We start from the raw sequence: 17793 nt of genomic DNA on the forward strand, positions 1-17793 counted from the left end.
GCTGAGGTTGTGCGAGCGGGCACTGAGCACCACCCACCACGCAGCCCAGTCTTTGCTGCTGCCATTTGGCCACAGTCCGTTTGTGCGGTCTCATGTGTATCTTCTTGCACGGAGCAGGGAAGAAGACCTGTTCTCACTTCTCAACATCCTTCCTGGGGTAGGTAACATACCTTTTCCTGCTCCTGAGGAGAGGTTAAGTTCTCTGGCCACCTCCTGGAAGGCCTCTGTGTAAATCCTTTTGTTGGAAAGAGGACAGAGATTGTTTTCCATCTCAAATCTGTATTTGAAATGTACTTGTTAAGAACAAGTATGTTTGGAATTAAGTTCTTTGCCTTTTGTAGTAACACGGACCTCTTCAGAATGAATCCATCCAGCTGCTCACTTCAGACACTGCTATTCCAGACAAGGACGTGGGGTTTAATAGTCTTATTAATTCTTCTGCAACCTAGAACCGTGTACTATCAAGGTTTTCAAGGAGAGAGGAAAGCAAATGGGGGAGAAGGACAGCAGTTCGTTTCATTTGATTCTGATGAGGCAACTGTCTTTTCCCATCTAATTTATTTCTAGGAAAAAGAGGAATGTAGTTTATACAAGTAAATCAGACCAGAGTGAGGACAGATGCCGAGTGGGTAAAGAGCTGAAAACGTAAAATTCAGCTGCCCTTTCTAAAAAGCATCAATTATGACATAAATCCATTGGATTACTCTTGCAAAGAAGCCACGCCAGTGACTTACCAGGAAAAAGGGCAGTCCTGTTGTAGTGACACAGCAGATGGAAACGGCAGCCTTACAGTATCTACTACACACTGCATACGTCAACACTGCCCCGTCTTTTTCATAGAGAAAAGGAATAACAGTGGCTCTTTCTCAGTCACAGTTCTGCTCTGGGTGAGTCCCAGAACAGCCTTCATTGCTTACACGTGAGAGACAGAGGGGAAAACCCAACTGTACCTTGGCAGCGCAGTGTTGCTTTTGACAACTGCCATGAATCATTTCCTGACGCGTACCTGGCCCCTTTTTCTGCGCAACGGTGGTTCTCTTTGCTCGAGTCCTTGTAACAGGAGAATTAGATTTCCAAAAGCAGACTTATTTAAGCCAGTCTGAAAGAGATGCCCCCACGCTAAAAAACAAGTGGATACAACGAAGGGGTGTTCGCTTGTTTTTATTAAAAACAAAACAAAACTCTTCATTTGTGACCAGTTAGTTCCTGGTGCAGGATTTTATTCCACTTGCTGTTGGGATTGAACAGATTCAATGTTCAGAACACTTGCTGTGTTCTGTTGATCTGAAATTAAATGTAAAACGTGCAATAAATTATATTCAGCTGAAAAATAGCCCATGGTCCCTTTGCATCTGTAGGACACTCTTGAAAATAAACTCCTGAAAAGCAAGGGCTGCAAGTTTTGTAAATGTAACTGCACCCTCTGTCACATCCTGCCTATTGACCTCTTTGGATCACGTTATCTGCAACGAGTTGGACCGGGCAGAAATCTCCACCAGGAATTCCTTGTCCGTGCCTTGTCACTGCATGAAGCGTCTGGTCAGGAGTAAGGGCCGGTCTGTAGTGACTCGGATATGGCAAAACACTCCCAGGAGGAGAATTAAGTTTTGCATAAGCAAGTGCAAAATAGTGACAACATGTTTACTGCTAATTACAAAGCAGAATTTTACCATAGGCCTGTATCTAGCAGGGCAGTGACACTGAGGAGTGATCTAATGAAAAAAGTTTGTGCAATGAAACAATTCTCCTCGTTTCTGACAACTTCCTGAGACAGTTCCTGCTCTCGTGAAAGTGTTTTCTTGCATATTGTCTACACTAAAATGTGGAGAAATAGCAGTGTGATTCTAAAAACTGCTTCAGTGCTCCAAGATATCCCATGGTATTGCTACACTTGACAGATAACGTTTCTGAGAGGCAGAGTGCGTTGTTCCTGCTCCAGCTTTTAAAACCTGTAACGGGGTGGCATCTTTGGGTGCAAACTTTAAAGTGCCATAGGAACATGAGGTGACACGTCCGTCTCTAATTGACCCAGCAAATGCTTAAAATACCTTAATAGGGATCTGGGAACCTGTGCTGGTCTTTTCAGCCAGAGCCTTTAAACTGGAAGTTCTTGAGGTGGAGATACAGGTTTAGGATTTACTTTTTGGAGTCTTCCCTTGTTTTCCTGTGTGTGCTCTCGTCTTTGACAGCCACGTCCCAGGGTGGCCCAGCCAGTGAAAGGCGACAAGGAGCCACAGCTCCAGGCCCCAGTTCTGCTGTGAAAGCCGTCCAGCCCCCGTCCCGTGCAACTCGGGCAGCGCGTTCGTACCTGAGGACGGCTCGGCCGCATGGCCAGGGCTTGGCGGCAGGCGGGTGCTCTCCCCGGTCACAGCTGTGTTCTCAGAGATCGGGCTCCGTTCTCCTGCCTTCCCCCCTGCGCTGTCTCCCCACAGCACTTCGGAATTAACCTTCTCTCTAACCGCAAAGAAATCTGTGCGAGGGGCAGATGAACATTAACTTTGTACTTTGAACATTTGAATTTGCAGCTCTCGTTAAAGTAAAATCCCTCGTGATTAATACTGACACAGGCCTTGCCCCGTTCCCTGGCTAAACATCATAAAAAGTATATAGCTTGTTTTTTCCTGCCAGATCAGCCCACCAAAGGTTCAGACTCTTGCTTTTCTGCTTTCAAGTGCTGCGAGTACCCTTCCCCATCCGTGAGGCTGCTGCAGCAGGTTCTTCTCTGCAGTAGTTAATGCTCCAGCTCCATTTTTGCTTCCCTGCAGCATCTGTCCTTGTCGAGGGTCGCTGAATGGTGTCCACACAGTGGAGTCCGCTCCCTGTCCTGTCATCTCCTCCCTCAGAGCCAGGTGTTGGGTTGGTCTCTCCTGCTGAATACCTACTCTCGTCCTTACTTTCTATCAGTGCAAGGTTTTAAAGACACTGTAAGAATAGCCCCACTTAAAAAACCGCTGCTTTCACCACCACCATTTCTGCGCTGGGAGAAGCTGCCATTTTACAGCTACAACTCCTCGGGGACTTCTATTGATCACTATATAAAACACAAAACTACGAACAGAATTAAAATAGAAGCTGTAAGCAGACAGAGCTTAGCTTCTAATATTGTCCAGCGCCATTTCCAGAGATGCAAGCTGTCTTTTAAGTTTGCCGAGGTGTCAAGGCTTCTGCTTTGAATGCAGCGCCTTCAGGATCATGGCACGAACAGGAGCTGAGGGGTGGCACCAGCATCCCTTTGGTGGTTTGGGGTCTTCAGTGCCACCCAGGGGTGGGAGGGCAGGAACTCCCCTTTGGCGCAGCTCACAGAGGGTTTAAAGGGGGTTTTTGGATCTGGCTGAGCAGGCCAGGTGTTTCCAAGGCTGCAGTGCCCAGTCCTGCAGGGATCAGGCTCTCAGGCAGGCGGGACAGACATGGGGCCACCTTGGCCGGCAGTCTCACCTGCCGTGATTCACCCTGCCGCGCGCCTGGCCTCTTCACACCGAGCCTGCCTTTCAGGCACTCTCCACCAAGGACCCCAGCCCTCCCCTGGGACCCGTGCCAGCCTCCACACCTTTCCGCAGGTCCCCGTCAGTGAGCCCGGTGCAGCGGCCCATCTGCCTTCGGCCACTCCGGGCTCCGGCATCACCTGCCCACATCGCTCCCCCCTGCCCATGCTTGTCCCTGCGCCAGGAACGGGACCCATCACAATTTACCTTACAGCAGGGGCTGGGCAAGGAGCAACTGCTGCAAGGAGAGGTGGGGATACCTGCCAGCACATGGAAGGTGCGTTTGCAGCACTTCTATCTGCACCTGACTTTGCGCATCCTGTAGGGAAGAGCACGTGAAGCATCAAGTCTTGCTGCCACCTGGCACAACTGCTTTACACACCAATAAATCATAACAGCCGACTCCTGAATTCGGAATAAAACAAAATCATTGTTCACTTGTTTCACATTTAAGAAAAAAAACATGTTTCATTAAAACAGTTTTAATGAAAAAATAAAGTTCTGAATTAAACTATAATTATACATGGCTGAAAGTGATGAACTAAAAGAATGGAGATGTTACTTTTTTTTTCTCTCTCTGCTGATATTGTAACGTGCTGGACTTGTCGGACACCATCTATTTGGATAAATCTGAAAAGGTAACAGAACAAGAGTCAGTCACGCTGATTAGTATCGAACCTCTGTGAAAAAGAGCCAGTTCGCTTGGCAGTTTGCCATTTCTCCCATAAAAGCTTCAGGGAACGCGTTGCACGGAGGTCCAGTTGAATTGCAGACACACTGTAAACTCAGAGATACAAATTCCAGAGCAGGTCCAACCCTTACGCAGCTTGCGACTGGGATCTTCCAAAGTTTGCAGAGTGAAATGGCAGCATTTGAGAACTTTGGTTATTTTTCTGGCTGCAAAGGACAGTCAGGCAGCCATCAGGGGCAAGTCTTTGGCAAACTCCTTGGTGGTTCCACGTAGCTTCTGGAAGGCAGCGTACCACAGTCATGGTCTTAAGATTTTACAGAAGCTGGAGCTGGTTTTCAGAACCCAGAGTCAGTTGCTGCGGCTTGGTGGAACGGGATTTTTATAAAGAAGCAGGACAGAAGAACAGTTGCACGTGGTGCAGCTCCGTCGTCCTGACCCGTGCCGGCAGAGCTCTCACACCCCCGCATCCCCCGCAGCGGAGCCGCAGGCATGTCACTGCTGGGCCTGGAGCTTTGTCAGCCCCGTGTCAGCCATCGGAAGGAGGGTACCTGGCTCTGTGTACCGGGAAGACCTTTGGTCATCACCAGGATGCATCTCCCGATGAGCCAGTACTCGGATAATGCGGGTGGTCCAACGCGGTGTATCTGCAGGACTAACGTGGACACATTCCTACCAGTGTGGCCAGTCCTGCCTCAGCCGTGGTACGGCCAGTGACTCCCCGCACGGTCCCACCGGACAGAGCACTCGTTGTTCATCAGGTGTAACTGCAGAGAAATACCTCAAAACATAAACCAAATTTGTGCGATACATACAGCTCACTCTGTTTGGTCACTGAGGAACAATGCCACCGTCTTGGTGGCCATGCTCATGAGCCTCAACTCCCTGGCACGTTTCTGAATGGATTTCCCTCGGGCTGAGGCCCCAGGAAGTCCCGTCAAGGGACCGCAGCATCGGCGGGGGCCTCAGCGCTCTCCTGTCCTCCCCTGCCTCGGATGGATCTTCATTGCACTTCATCTTGCTAGCTGCATAGCCTGCATCTGCTTTTCTCTGTATAATTTGCAACCAATAGGTTAAAGATTCTGATTACAAATCCATTCTCAAAAAACAAACAGCGAAAACAAAACTCAACTCAGCTGTAGTACTCGGATGGAAATGATCAAATCCCAAACCAGACCTGCCAGGTTCTAAGTTTACTACGGCTCCTTTTACAGTCCACGTTTGAATTCTGTGCTGAGAAAAGGGAGAGTCAGCGTCTTCTTAAAACAGCACCTTAGAGTTTAACGAAGGGCTGGGAAGTGGAGCAAACAGTACCCCCCATACACACATTTGAGCCAGTCATGCAAAACAAAGTCACGAAAAAGAGACCTTCTAGGAAGAAATCCGATGTTGCTAATCCCCAGCGCTGCCCGTCCAGAAAAAGGGCTGCTCCCTTCTTTAAACGCGCCGGTCCCTCGGCGCAGGAAGAAGTCCTGTTTCCAGGTGAACGATGCCAAATCCCAGAACTCCCCTACTGCCCAGGCCCGCTGAAGGAGGCCGGTCGCACAGAGGTCAGTATGCATTGACGCTCACTCCTACGGAGCCTTAGAGTATCTAAGATTGATATATATGGACAAATGGGCAGGTATAATATTACATTAAAATTAAAACACATGGCCATTTACTTTTCAGACTCTTCACACGGATTCCCCCCTCCTCCCTCTTTGGAGGAGGAGGAGTCTCTTAGCACAGAGAAGGTTTGCAGTTTCCCGATGGGATGAGAAAACATACGTGGCAAAGGTATTATACATTCCCCAGACATCACCCAATTCATAGTCGTAACCGGACAAAACCCCACCGAACCCAGAGAGCTTAGTCTGTCCCTTGAGCTAATCGGTATCTAGCAGCAGTTTTGACCAGTCGGCCTCTTCCAGCCCCGGCTGCCCCTGACATGGCAATTCCTCGTCCCTGTTCCGGCAGGCGGCCGGGCAGCCCTTCAGCCTGAGCAGCAGCAGTTCGGGGGAGCTCTGCCCAGCCTCCCGGCCAGGGTCCGGCTCGCCCGCCCGCCCGCGCAGCACCAGCACGCGCCCCCCTCCCCTAGTCCAGGAAGCGCCTGCGCGAGCCCGTCCGGGAACGGTTCGAACGGCGAATGTCAAACTTGGAGTCCCGGCACTTCTGGCATATGTAGACCTCTGGGACGTTCGACTTGCGGATTTTGGCGCAGGAGAGGTGGATCCAGGTGTGGCACTCGTTACACTCGATCATCGGCCGCCCGGCGAAAGGCTTCATGCAGAAGCAAGTGACTAGGTCCCACGAATCGTCATCTGCAAAGCCAAACAGCAAGCTATGTTTTTGACAGCCAGCGCCTCTCACCTGCACCGGGAATTTACTCTCCTTTTGCACTACGTTAAGTACCTGGGTTTCAAAGGCAGGCACTTGGCTGATTCTTCCACATCTTAAGTGAAACTAGTCTCTCCTGCACAGGAAGAGACTCTCAGCAGTACATGAGAGGCCATAATCCAGGAGAGAAGAACCAGCTGCTGCTCTAAAGCCACAGCTTTTCACTCAGTTTATTGCAAAAGCAGCCCACCAACCCCCTCCTTCCCCCCAAAAACCCAACCGCTGTTAATTCTGCCCAGGCAGCACACTTTGCCATTATCCTCATGCTACAAGTAAAGTACCAAAGCGATCGGCAACAGCACCACCGCGTCCACCTGGCTAACCCTCCTTGGACAGCCAGGCCACCTACCTGAGTCCACCATGATGTCCTCGTCATCGCCGGTACCATCCTCATCCCGAAAGACCACCTGCTTGCCCTGCCGAATGACCGTTCGCTTGCCCACGCTCTGGATCTCCACCGTCTGCTCGGCCGTCACGGCAGGGTAGGAGACGCTGGAAGGGGTGTCAGAGTCCCACACCGAGCAGTGCTCGGCCGCAGACTGAGGGTCGCCCTCAGACGAGGGGCTCATCGGTGTCTCTACATAAGAGTCCTCCCCCTCCAGCTCCAGTAGCTTCTCCTCGTAGTCCTCCTCTGCAGACACCTCCGTTTCCCTCCTCTTCAGCTTTTTCTTCTTCCTGATCTTATCGATTTGCTTTCGCTCTGGCAGGAAGTTGCCGGGTTTTGCCCGCTGGAACAGGGAACTGTAGGGTTTCGCTCGCTTAAGCTGACTAAAGTTCTTTCTGTTCTTGGCGGGCAGGGAAACGGAAGAGGGGATGTCATTGAATCGCGGATCCCAGCTATCGCTGTCAATGGTGCCTCCGGTGCTGTTGGGGGGGCTGGGGCTGTTCCTCAGTGGCGGTTCCTGGAAAACGCCGAGGAAGCGGATAAAAGCATTAATTCGGACTGACTCGCGTGCGGGCGGAGGCGCTGCGCCCGTTCCCCTGAGGCGCTGCCTCGCAGGGCCCATCTCGCCCGGGCTCCCGCTCTCCCCGGGCCGCCGGGGGGGGGGTCTCCGGCGGCACAGAGCCGCGGACGGAGCTGCCCGGGGTGCGGGGGAGGTGGCGGGAGAGATTGCGGGATCCCCACCGTTCCTCGCCCCGCCCGAAACGCGGCCACCCACCCACCCCGTGGCTCGCAGCCCCCCCGCGGCCGCCGGAGTTCCCCCTTTTGTCTCGGGGACTCGTCGCGGAGGCGGCTGATCTTACAAAAGCCCCGGTGCGGCCGCCGGGTGCCCGGTGCCCGCTCACCTCCTGCGGGTAGGGGATGTAGCCGGCGTAGGCCAGGACGAAGGTGCAGAACTTGTTGAAGTCTTCCACGGTGCGGTGCCGGCGGGCGGCGGGGGAGAAGTCCTGCGGGGGAAGGGGGGGTCAGCGGCGGCCGCGGGGCCGGGCATGGCGGGGGGGCGGGGGGAGGCGCCGCCGCTCCCTGCAGCCGGCCCCGCCCGCCGCCGCTCCCCGCGCCGCCCCACCCCCACCCCCCGCGGCGGTACCGGGCAGCGCCGCCCCCCCGCCCCTCACCCCCCCCCACCCCAAAGCACCCCCCGACCGCACCCCCGGTCTCGGTACCGGGCCCGCCGGTGGGCCGCCCCCCGCCGCAGGACACGGCGGGGCGCGCCGCCGCCATTCCTCACCCCGGCCCGCCGCGCTTGGGCGGCATAAGATGGCCCCGGCCCCACGGGGGGGGCGGCGGAGGGAAACGGCACCGGGGAGCGGGCACCGCCGGCCGGGCCGGGCCGGGCCGGGCCGGGCGGCGGGAGACGCCCCCCCGCCCCGACCCAGGTCCCCGGCTCACCTCCGGGGCGAACGGGGAGGCGCAGGAGTCGGAGTCCATGTCCCGGCGCGGGAGGCGGAGGCGGGGTCGGGACGGCAGCGGCAACCGGGCAGCGCCGACACCCGCGAACCGCTCGGTACCGGCGGGAGGCGGCGAAGGGGCGGCCGCCCGCGCGGGGGATGCTGGGAGCGGTAGTCCTCCTTCGCGGGGCCTGCCGGGAGCTGTAGTCCGTCCGCGCGGGGGCCGCTGGGAGCCGTAGTCCGGGCCTGCGCGGTGGCTGGCGCGGGGGCCGCCGGGAGCGGCGGTCGGGGCAGGGCCGCTGGAGGGCGAGGCTGGGGTGGCGGCGAGCGGAGCGGGGAGCGGCGGGGAGCAGCGGTGAGCCCGGGGACACCGGGGCGGCGGGGAGCGGGTCCTGCCGCAGAGTTGTAGTGGGCCCTGGGGGGACGGGGAGGTGTACCGCGGGACAGGGCCCGGCCGGCGGTGGCGGGGAGGGCAGGGCGGCCGCCTCTCACCAGCCCCGGCCCCGAGCTCGCCGCGCTCCGCTGGGACACGGCGCACCGGCACGTGGAACCGCCACGCCCGCAGGGCGATGGCTGCGCCCGGCCGCGGCCTGGGCCCCCGAGCGGGGCCCGGAGCGGCAGTCTCGGGCCCGGGGACCGGCCCCCCCTCACACCGCTCCCGCGCCTCCCCGTCTGGCAGGGCCCCAACCGTACCCGCGGTTCGTATTCTCCGTGGAGGAGTCCCGTATCGCACCCGCTCTGCTGAGTATGGCGCGGGCTACGTGGGACCGTTGCATCCAGAAAGGCTGAAAAGGCAACGAGTTTAGTACAGAAGAATTTTATTGCTATGGCATTTATTTGACTGGAAGTGATTACTGAGCAAGCTGGATGTGAGCGGGGACAGGGAGGTCTGGCAGGACACCAGCCGTAACGCTTCCAGACCAAGCACGGGAGGTCTTCAGAGGTACTTAGCCAAGCCTTGCCTTCGATAAGGGGCAGCACGGCAGAGCCAGGGGGCTCAGAGAGAGCGGCTGCTGGGAACACCCGCCTCCGCACCTCGCTTTTCAGGAAAGACCTCCTCAAATAGCGGTGGGGCTGCTCCCCTGGGCACCCTGTCCAAGAGACACGGCGCCCGGGGGCTTAGGCGCAACGTTCACAGAGCTATCGGGTTTACAGAGCTCTGCCTGGCTCTTGCGAGGCTGCCTTAATCCTGGGAAACTTCAACACGGGCTTCTTAAAAATATAATTAGACTAAGCAGGGAAGGCTGCTGGCAGTGCCAGCACGTTATGCAACTGACGCTCCTCTGTGACGGGGGAAGGAGGATGTTTTCGAGGGCTGTTTAGTTTATCCCGCTTCCCAGCCAGAGGACGTTTTTCCCTGACCTAACCCACCTTTTTCTTTCTGGTTTTTTTTTCTGTGTTTTTTTTCTTGCTTTTTTTTCTTTTTTTTTTTTTTTCTCTCTGTCCTGCAAGCTGCTCTCAGGGCTGAATCCCAAGGGGCTCAGCGCAGGGTGTGACACAGCGTGTGTTCTCCCACAGGCACGATATGGCGGCGAGCACCGGCTGCGGCGGCGGTGGGACGGCGGCAGCGGCGACGGGGGAGCCAGCGCACGCGGTGTCGCTGCTGCGGGGGCTGAGCGCGCTGCGGGCGGAGCGGAGCCTGCTGGACGTGACGGTGGTGGCAGGCGGCCGGGAGTTTGGGGCGCACCGTGCTGTCCTGGCCGCTGCCTCTGGCTACTTCCGCGCCATGTTCGGCGGGGCGCTGCGGGAGGCGCGGGCCGAGCGGGTGCGGCTGCACGGCGTGGAGCCCGAGTGCCTGGCGCGACTCCTCGACTTTGCCTACACCGGCCGGGTGGGCGGGTTGGGCCCCGACATCGCTGAGCGCCTGCTGCGCGCCGCTGACCTGCTGCAGTTCCCCGCCGTCAAGGAGGCCTGTGGCGCCTGGCTAGCGCGCCAGCTGGAGCCCGCCAACGCCCTGGACATGCAGGACTTCGCCGAGGCCTTCGCCTGCCCGGCACTGGCAGCTGCTGCCCACCGCTTCGTCCTGCGGCACGTGGGTGAGCTGGGCGCCCAGCTGGAGCGGCTGCCACTGCCGCGCCTCCTCTCCTACCTGCGGGACGACGGGCTCTGCGTCCCCAAGGAGGAGGCCGCCTTCCAGCTGGCGCTGCGCTGGGTACGCGCTGACCCTGCTGCCCGTGCCCCGCTGCTGCCGCAGCTCCTGGCCCACGTCCGCCTGCCCTTCGTGCGCCGCTTCTACCTGCTGGCTCACGTGGAGGGTGAGCCGCTGGTGGCCCGCTGCCCGCCCTGCCTGCGCCTCCTGCGTGAGGCACGCGACTTCCAGGCCGCCCGCCTCGACCGCCACGACCGGGGGCCCTGTGCCCGCATGCGGCCCCGGCCCTCCACCGGCCTGGCCGAGATCCTTGTCCTCGTCGGTGGCTGCGACCGTGACTGCGACGAGCTCGTCACCGTTGACTGCTACAACCCACGCACTGGCCACTGGCGCTACCTGGCCGAGTTCCCCGAGCACCTGGGTGGGGGCTACAGCGTCGCTGCCCTGGGCAACGACATCTACGTCACCGGTAAGGCGTGGGGAGCACAAAAGCACTAGTGTTGAGATTTCCATTGAAAATACATGGGTTCTAGCAGGGAAACTTGGCTTTTCTCAGGGTGGCAGAGAGTCTGAAGCTCTGCTCGGGTCAGTACAACTGCAGCCTGAAGACAGGCATAGGGACTCCTGGAGTCAGTGCTGGATTTAGCAGCTGGTCTCAGTCCAGGAGGTATTTTGTCATGACTAATGCTCCCGAGCACGTGGGCAGAAGTCACAGATCTTGTACTGGTGGAACTTTCTAACCGCTTGCTCTGGGAATAGTAGTGACTTGAGAGGGTTTTGAATTTCTGGCTGTGAAGAAGGTGCTTGGGTTCAGAGCCCCATGAATCACAAGCCAAGCGTGTGCTTGAGGCCGAGGTGTGTCAGAAAGCCCCCGGTTCCTCACCCAGCCAGTGCCTGTGAGTCACAGTACCTTCCCCAGCACGAATCCTGCCTCCTCACAGTCCACTGGGGCTATAATTACTTCTGTCAAGGTGACACAGATGTGTAAATTTGGCTGTTAATCTGCATGCAGATGCCTCCTTTGAACTACGTCCCTGTAGCTGGAGTGGCCGCCCTGTGGCAGCCGTAACACACCAAGGCCTGGGAAACCAGGCGCCGCAGAACAGCTTGCTCTGGGTGTGCGGGACGTGCTGACAAAGATTTGAAGGGCAGGTCAAATGCAGGTGAACAGAAAACTGTTCATTCTCTAGTCAGTGAGCAGAAAACAAAGCTCTGCTTTAAGGGCAGAGTTGTAAAAATGACGGGCTACCACACCGCTCGATTGTGTGGATGCCCTTGCGTCCCATGGGAGCTTTCAGGAGCAATCCCAGGCGGGTCTGGGGGCAGCGATACGGCCGAGAGCCCTCTGCTCCGGCGAGGCTGCTGCTGGCGGGGATCTTCGGTCGTTCTGCTTAGTGTCAGTGTCGTGGGGCGGGCAGGGGGGGTTGGAAGGTTTCCGTGCTGCCGGCAGTAACGCTGCCTTGGCAGCCAGGCACTGGTGAGTGTTAGTCTCCACTACGTCACGGCAGCTTCTGGATACTGACAGAGTGGGGGTTGCAAAATGGGGAAGAAAACGGTTATTTGGAAGGATGGAGGTAGTCGAACCTGGGAGAGTCAGTTTGAGTCGTGGCTGAGTACAGTCTAGGAACAACACGGGAGAAATGCTTCCTGGCTTGCTGGGAAAGAAACAGTGCAACAGTTCTGTTAAGATCCTCACAGCGCACACCACTGTGGTCCCCCAGTAGCGTGTGGGGGAATTTTCATAATGTACAGCCCTGGGAAGCAGAAAAGCGCGTGTGGGTGTTAAGGAGGGGTAGCTGGAAGACACAACAAAGATCCCGAGCTGAGCCCTCTCCTCCATCGCCCCGTAGTTCTTCCCTTTGTGAAACCACACTGTGACATGTGGTGTGCTGTGCTGCAGGAGGATCGGACGGGTCGAGGCTGTACGACTGCGTCTGGAGGTACAATTCCAGCGTGAACGAGTGGACGGAGGTGTCTCCCATGCTGAAAGCCAGAGAATACCACAGCTCCACGGTCCTGGACGGGCTGCTGTACGTGATCGCCTCCGACAGCACGGAGCGCTACGACCACTCGGTGGACAGCTGGGAGGCTCTGCAGCCCATGCTGTACCCCATGGACAACTGCTCCACCACCTCGTGCCGCGGCAAGCTGTTCGCCATCGGCTCCCTGGCTGGCAAAGAGTCCATGGTGATGCAGTGCTACGACCCCGACAGCGACCTCTGGTCCCTTGTGAACTGCGGCCACCTGCCCCCCTGGTCCTTCGCCCCGAAGACCGTCACTGTCAACGGCCTCATGTATTTCATAAGGTGAGTTAGGGGGGTGATCGCCTCCCTCCCCGCGTCCCCTCTGGGCAAGCCCAGGGCTTCCCCGGGAAGGCATGCGGATTTTGCAGGTGGTCGTAGGAGAGCACTGCGTTGGGAAAGCACGGCAGCGCTTCCTCTGCTGGTGCAGGTGGGTCTAAACCCCCACACCTCTCTCCTTTACTTCTTTTGTAGCTAGCCCTCAAAGAACTATGCTTAAAATTGCATAAAAATGTCTGAATCTAAACCCACGGGCTGGGGAATAGCCAGGTGTAAATCCGGCTGAAGTCAGCAGCGCTGCTTGGAAATAGACTTCTCAGTTTTCTTGGCTTCTGGTTCAACCCCCCTTGTTGCTATAAATAAGCGAGTAAGCTCCAAGAAAATGTTAAACTGTAGCGCGGGAGAGGACATCCTCCGTCTCAGCAGAGATAAGAGGACTGAAGATGAAATGATTGGTCACTATTTTTAAGCGCCTTTCCAAATTGGGACTTAATTACCCATCTGAAGCTGTCCTGGTGGCGCAAATACTTCAGTTATCCACTTAATTAAAAATAAACTGAAAGGCATGCTAGCGCTGCAGCATTTCATCTTGTTGTGTTGACTTTGAGCAAACATAGACTTCTGTGATGGCCTCCAGACACTTTTCTTTTTTTAATCTCCTCTTGGCGTTGCATAAAGCAGCAACTTCTACCCAAGTCCTTTTATTTGATTCCGTTGGGTTCAGCCGAGTGTCGTGGTCCCTGGCAGCTGTTCGCAGGTAGTGCTTTGAGGCACCTGCTTCTCAGTAAATACTGGCAGGGGCGGTGTAGCTATTTGGCTGCTTGTTGCGAGCTGATTCTATAGCTTTTCCTTTTTCTTATCCATTTTAAAATACTGATGATTGACGCTTCAGGATTTCTGATTGCTTATGCATCTGCAGGAGTTAATGAGGAGATTTTCGGCGTCAGGTTTCTCCCCTCATTTCACGTGCTGCGCGTGGACTGCTGCTCTGTATAAAGCTGTAAGAGAACTGTTGGAGGACAGAGGAGCAGGTTATGAATAAAAATTGCAAACTCATTTTTTGGTTAGTTTTAATACCTCAGACTAAAGCTTCTGACTGACGATTCCCTCTAGCGGGCCTACTTTTGTAACTGTAAATCCGGCATGGTGCTGAGGCTTTGGTCTTCAGCTGCGTCCTTCTTAGAGCTGCCCCTGGGACGGGACGGAGGTGCCGGCCTGGCTGTCACCAGCGCCTGGAGCTGCCCCTCGTTTCCCTCCAGCCTATCGGGGGCTTCGGCTGCAGACTCGCAGGCGTTTTCCGCTGCTGCTGTTGGTTACGGGAAGCGTGGGCAGCAGCGGTTCTTTCAGGCTTGGCAGCAGCGTTTAAGTCCCAAGGCAGGTACCAGCTCTGGGTTCGGAGGGGGAAAGGTGGGTACCAGCGCAGTGCCCTGGGGCTTGGAGCGCCTGCTTACACGTGCCCACGGAAAAGGTGTTTTGTTCAGGTGAACAGCCGTTCAGTTCCAGGTACATCGCAAAAGTAGCTCAGACTCAAGAAACTGGTTTTAAAGCGTGTCCAGAGTGTGACCAGAAAGTCCCAGGGCACACGCCTCGGCTTCGCTGCAGGCTCAGACAGATTTCTGACGACATGTCGTGCTGAGCAGACAACTGCTGTTGTAGGTGAGGTTCCTCCTTTATTTTCACTCCCTCCCCTGCTCGGATTCATGTCAGCAATGGATAGCGATCCCTCGTCACTCGCACAGTGCGTGGCAGCGTGCGATGTCACAATAGATACAAAGACAATAAAATATTCCTTGCAGCCTTTTGAATCCGTCTGTAACAGGACTGTCTTGGAGTGACTGACAGCACTTCTCCGGCTGCCCTGACCTTGTCCTCTTCGCATTCTTGTGTCAGCAGCGCACGTTTCCGCGTTGCAAACGTCCCTCGCCTGTCACTGTCGCCCTCCGTCTTGTGAGTGGAGCGGGTGGGAGAAGCCTTGGGGGATTACGCTGCCCTCGCCGGCTCTTCTCTCAGCTCCTCCGGCTCAGCTAGACTTGGAGTTGGCGTCTGCATCAAGACCTGCGCCTTTGTGCAGGAACCCTTTGGTCTCCGATATATGTAGTGGCTCTGGAGCAGAAGTGCTCACTGCAGCGTTTCAGGCTGTTGAATGTTTCAGGTTTCACAAGGCAGGAGGTTTTCAAAACGCAGCAGAGTAATTTTGTGTTATCTCCCACAGAGATGACTCGGCTGAAGTGGATGTTTACAATCCAGCGAAGAACGAGTGGGATAAAATCCCTGCCATGCTTCAGGTAGGATGCTTACCAGCCTACTGGATGCCTTTCAAGTGTTAAAAATTGGCTTCATTTCCCTTTAGAAAACCAGGCGCTCTTTAGGTTGTAACCCCTTGCCCATGGAGTGCACTGAAGTGTATCACACTGGAAGGAAGAATCCTGGGCTGTGGTTGCGTGGGCGGGTTCAGCCCAGCACGGAAGAAAACTCTGTCTCCTCCCGGTGTTTGGGCAGCGCTGGTTCGGAGCCAGAGGCAGCCGCTGCTGGGCGCCGAGTCCCGCCCAAGGGAGCAGTTGCAGGACGGTACCCGACAGCTTTATCGTGTGCCTCGTTGGAAACCCCTCCTTTCTGATTGCTGTGTATGTTTATTTTTAAATTGTAGGTTCACGTTGGGGGGAGCGTGGCTGTGCTCGGCGGGAAGCTCTATGTCTCTGGCGGCTACGATAACACGTTTGAACTCTCGGACGTCCTGGAGGCCTACGACCCTGAGACGCGCACATGGAGCGTGGTGGGCCGACTGCCCGAGCCCATCTTCTGGCACGGCAGCGTCAGCATATTCCGGCAGTTCATGCCGGAAACCACACAGGAGGATGACGGCATCACGCTGGACAACACCATCAACTTGAACAGGCAGCGCCAAAACCTTCACGACCAGAACCTTAACGAGCTTCGTTAGCAGGGGAAAGTGCTGACCCCTGGCTCGACGCGAGTTCGTTATCCAGAACCAGTGTTGCTTTGAGAGAAGGCAGTGGCAAACCGGTGCTTGGAAACACAAACGTACTGATGATAGAGGGAGTGAAAACTGCGTGTTTGACGTGCTGCTGCGGAACCGCAGCCGGCAGAGAGCGAGGCCCCCGCTGTGGCGTCCCTCGGCCCTTCCCTGGGGTGGGAGAAGGCGCCGCGCTGCCCACAGAGGAGACCCGAGGGGTGAACTCTGAGGAAAGCGATTGCCTTGAACGTCACCGCAGCATCGCAGCTTACGGCTTTCGGTCAGGCAGCTTTTGCAGGGAGCTCCTTCACCCCGTAATGCTTCGTTTGCCACCAAACTCCTTCCTTCAGTTTCTTTTTCGGGAGGGGTCTGTCTGGTAGGACAGGTCTGGACCCCACCTCTGTTCAGTGCCTGGGAGGAAGACGGACGTCCTGTGCTCGTCTTCCTCTGCGTGGTTAGAGGTTAGAGCTCTTCCCAGGAGAGCTGGAGCCCTGTTCGGGGTGAGGCTCATACGAGAACGTGGGCCTTCGGTTCCCGTTCGTGCCTTCGGAAGGGACGGGCGTCCTGCAGCAGGGAGCTCCCCGAGGCTGCGTTATGAAGCTTCACCTTTCCCTTTGTCTGAACGTCAGTTCTTCCTGTATTTCGGTGGGGTTTTTTCAGTTGCAGCATTGAAACGTTTGCAGGTATTTGCTTTACAGCCCTTCCTAGCACAGCACTTTTTCCTTCTAAGAAGAAACACCCTTATTTATCTTGAATCCCATTCTCACAGCTAGATTGTTTGCATTTCTGATCACCCCGGCTGTGCCATCCTGTAAGGGGAAGGGGGGAGCGAGTTCCCCCCTTAGCTGGCCCGAGGGGTGACTCCTGGGGCCGCTCTCGCCTCCCGCTGCGGCGGGGCAGAACCAGGCAGAAAAAGCTGCTGCGTGTGGCGAGGGCTGTTTGCGGTCGGTTCTGTGCCGAGCTCTCGGCCAGCGCGCTGGGTTGGGCAGATCGACCCCCTGCAGCAAGGGCTGGTTTTTATTTCTTCACTGTTTTAAAGGAGCTAAGTTGGCGTTGTACTAGTTTAGAAAAAAAAAAAAAAAAAAAAACCAAACAACTGTTACCGGGAAAGGTGAGCACAGCTTCCTTGGGAGATTCACCACAGGCTTGCGGAATTGCTGGCAGTGCTTAGATACCCGGACGCAGAATCGCTTCCAAATGCGTCACCTCGTGTGCAGGAACCCACCGGGCCGTCGGAGGGGTCTCGTGCCTGTCGCGCCTCCGGTTTGCAGCAGCTCTTGGGAAAAGGCCACTGAGATGTTCTAGTGAAGGTGTAGGAATTAGCCAGAGTGTTGCGGATTGAAAGGTAGTTATTTTAGGGGTTTTTTTTTTTCTTCTTTTTGTTTGAGGTTTGCTGGTTTTTTTGGCCTGTAGATTTGCCTTTATACTCGCCCAAGTGACCTAGCTGGCTTGGGCTGTGGTTCCTCTCTCTACCGTAGCTGAAGAGAAGCTGCGAGCAGTTCACTCACGGAACGTTTCTTGAACAAGCAAAGAGCTAAAACTGCGGCACGGCACACCCAAGAATGAGCGTCGCGCCTGCAGGAACACTGTAAAGTGTGACAAGGGCTGAAGTGTTGGCTGGATGCATTTGCTTTTTCCATCTTTTGTTTTTAACCAGCAGGAAAAGAATTTGAATTTAAACTTGTTTGAGAGACGGAATGCCCGTATACTTGATCGCACGCCTTCTGGCTTGCCCTTGGGTTGAGTAGTGCCAGAGCCCCATCTCCACATCAGCGTCTTCACAGCTTTAGAGAAGTCTGGTTTGCCTTGAACGCTGGTTTGTGCCGCGCTGCTCAGCCGTGGAACTCGGGAGAGCTGCTCGTGAAACCTGGGCTGTTCTCCAGGTCTGACTTTGACAGTGCCTTGAACCGGCCGCGCGCGGGCGGAGGGGCTGGCCCGGCCGCCGCAGCCTCTCGCTTCAGAAGTGAAAACCCTCCCTGGCGCTGTCGCGGGCGGGAGGGAGCGCGGGGGCCTGCGATTCGGGGCGGCCTCTTCCTTTCCGCGAGTTATGG

The 17793-nt window shown here is 56.1% G+C and overlaps 2 protein-coding genes across 4 annotated transcripts; one reads left to right on the top strand and one right to left on the bottom strand.

Moving 5' to 3' along the window:
• Positions 1 to 1723: 1723 nt before the first annotated feature.
• PHF13 (PHD finger protein 13) lies at positions 1724 to 8528 on the bottom strand. The gene is made up of 4 exons (XM_063353674.1): positions 8381 to 8528; positions 7837 to 7938; positions 6899 to 7451; positions 1724 to 6473 (listed from the first exon to the last, which is right to left on the bottom strand). Exons 1-4 carry the CDS (start codon positions 8417 to 8419, stop codon positions 6247 to 6249), a joined length of 921 nt encoding a protein of 306 aa, XP_063209744.1. The 5' UTR covers positions 8420 to 8528; the 3' UTR covers positions 1724 to 6246.
• Positions 8529 to 8617: 89 nt separating this feature from the next.
• On the top strand, positions 8618 to 16835 carry KLHL21 (kelch like family member 21). 3 transcript variants are annotated; one of them, XM_063354094.1, is made up of 6 exons: positions 8618 to 8734; positions 9059 to 9322; positions 9898 to 10937; positions 12369 to 12774; positions 14981 to 15053; positions 15416 to 16835. In XM_063354094.1, the coding sequence occupies exons 3-6, from the start codon at positions 9905 to 9907 to the stop codon at positions 15707 to 15709; spliced, it is 1806 nt and encodes a 601-aa protein (XP_063210164.1). In that variant the 5' UTR covers positions 8618 to 8734; positions 9059 to 9322; positions 9898 to 9904; the 3' UTR covers positions 15710 to 16835. The 3 variants fall into 3 exon arrangements, with proteins under 3 accessions (XP_063210164.1, XP_063210165.1, XP_063210166.1); XM_063354095.1 differs by lacking the exon at positions 9059 to 9322 and having other exon boundaries at positions 8624 to 8734; XM_063354096.1 differs by lacking the exon at positions 9059 to 9322 and having other exon boundaries at positions 8659 to 8734; positions 9832 to 10937.
• The last annotated feature ends 958 nt before the right edge of the window (positions 16836 to 17793 follow it).

This window comes from Chroicocephalus ridibundus, chromosome 16, assembly GCF_963924245.1.
Source record: "Chroicocephalus ridibundus chromosome 16, bChrRid1.1, whole genome shotgun sequence".
NCBI lineage: Eukaryota > Metazoa > Chordata > Aves > Charadriiformes > Laridae > Chroicocephalus > Chroicocephalus ridibundus.

What these genes read in the sequence shown, in the direction of transcription:
- PHF13 (XM_063353674.1), bottom strand. Translation starts at nt 8,419, where the DNA reads ATGGACTCCGACTCCTGCGCCTCCCCGTTCGCCCCGGAG. An exon ending in CCTCCCCGTTCGCCCCGGAG is followed by an intron (nt 7,939 to 8,380) that starts GTGAGCCGGGGA and finishes CTTCCCCCGCAG; the next exon opens with GACTTCTCCCCCGCCGCCCG. An exon ending in GGACATCATGGTGGACTCAG is followed by an intron (nt 6,474 to 6,898) that starts GTAGGTGGCCTG and finishes TTGGCTTTGCAG; the next exon opens with ATGACGATTCGTGGGACCTA.
- KLHL21 (XM_063354094.1), top strand. Translation starts at nt 9,905, where the DNA reads ATGGCGGCGAGCACCGGCTGCGGCGGCGGTGGGACGGCGGCAGCGGCG. An exon ending in CAACGACATCTACGTCACCG is followed by an intron (nt 10,938 to 12,368) that starts GTAAGGCGTGGG and finishes GCTGTGCTGCAG; the next exon opens with GAGGATCGGACGGGTCGAGG. An exon ending in AAATCCCTGCCATGCTTCAG is followed by an intron (nt 15,054 to 15,415) that starts GTAGGATGCTTA and finishes TTTAAATTGTAG; the next exon opens with GTTCACGTTGGGGGGAGCGT.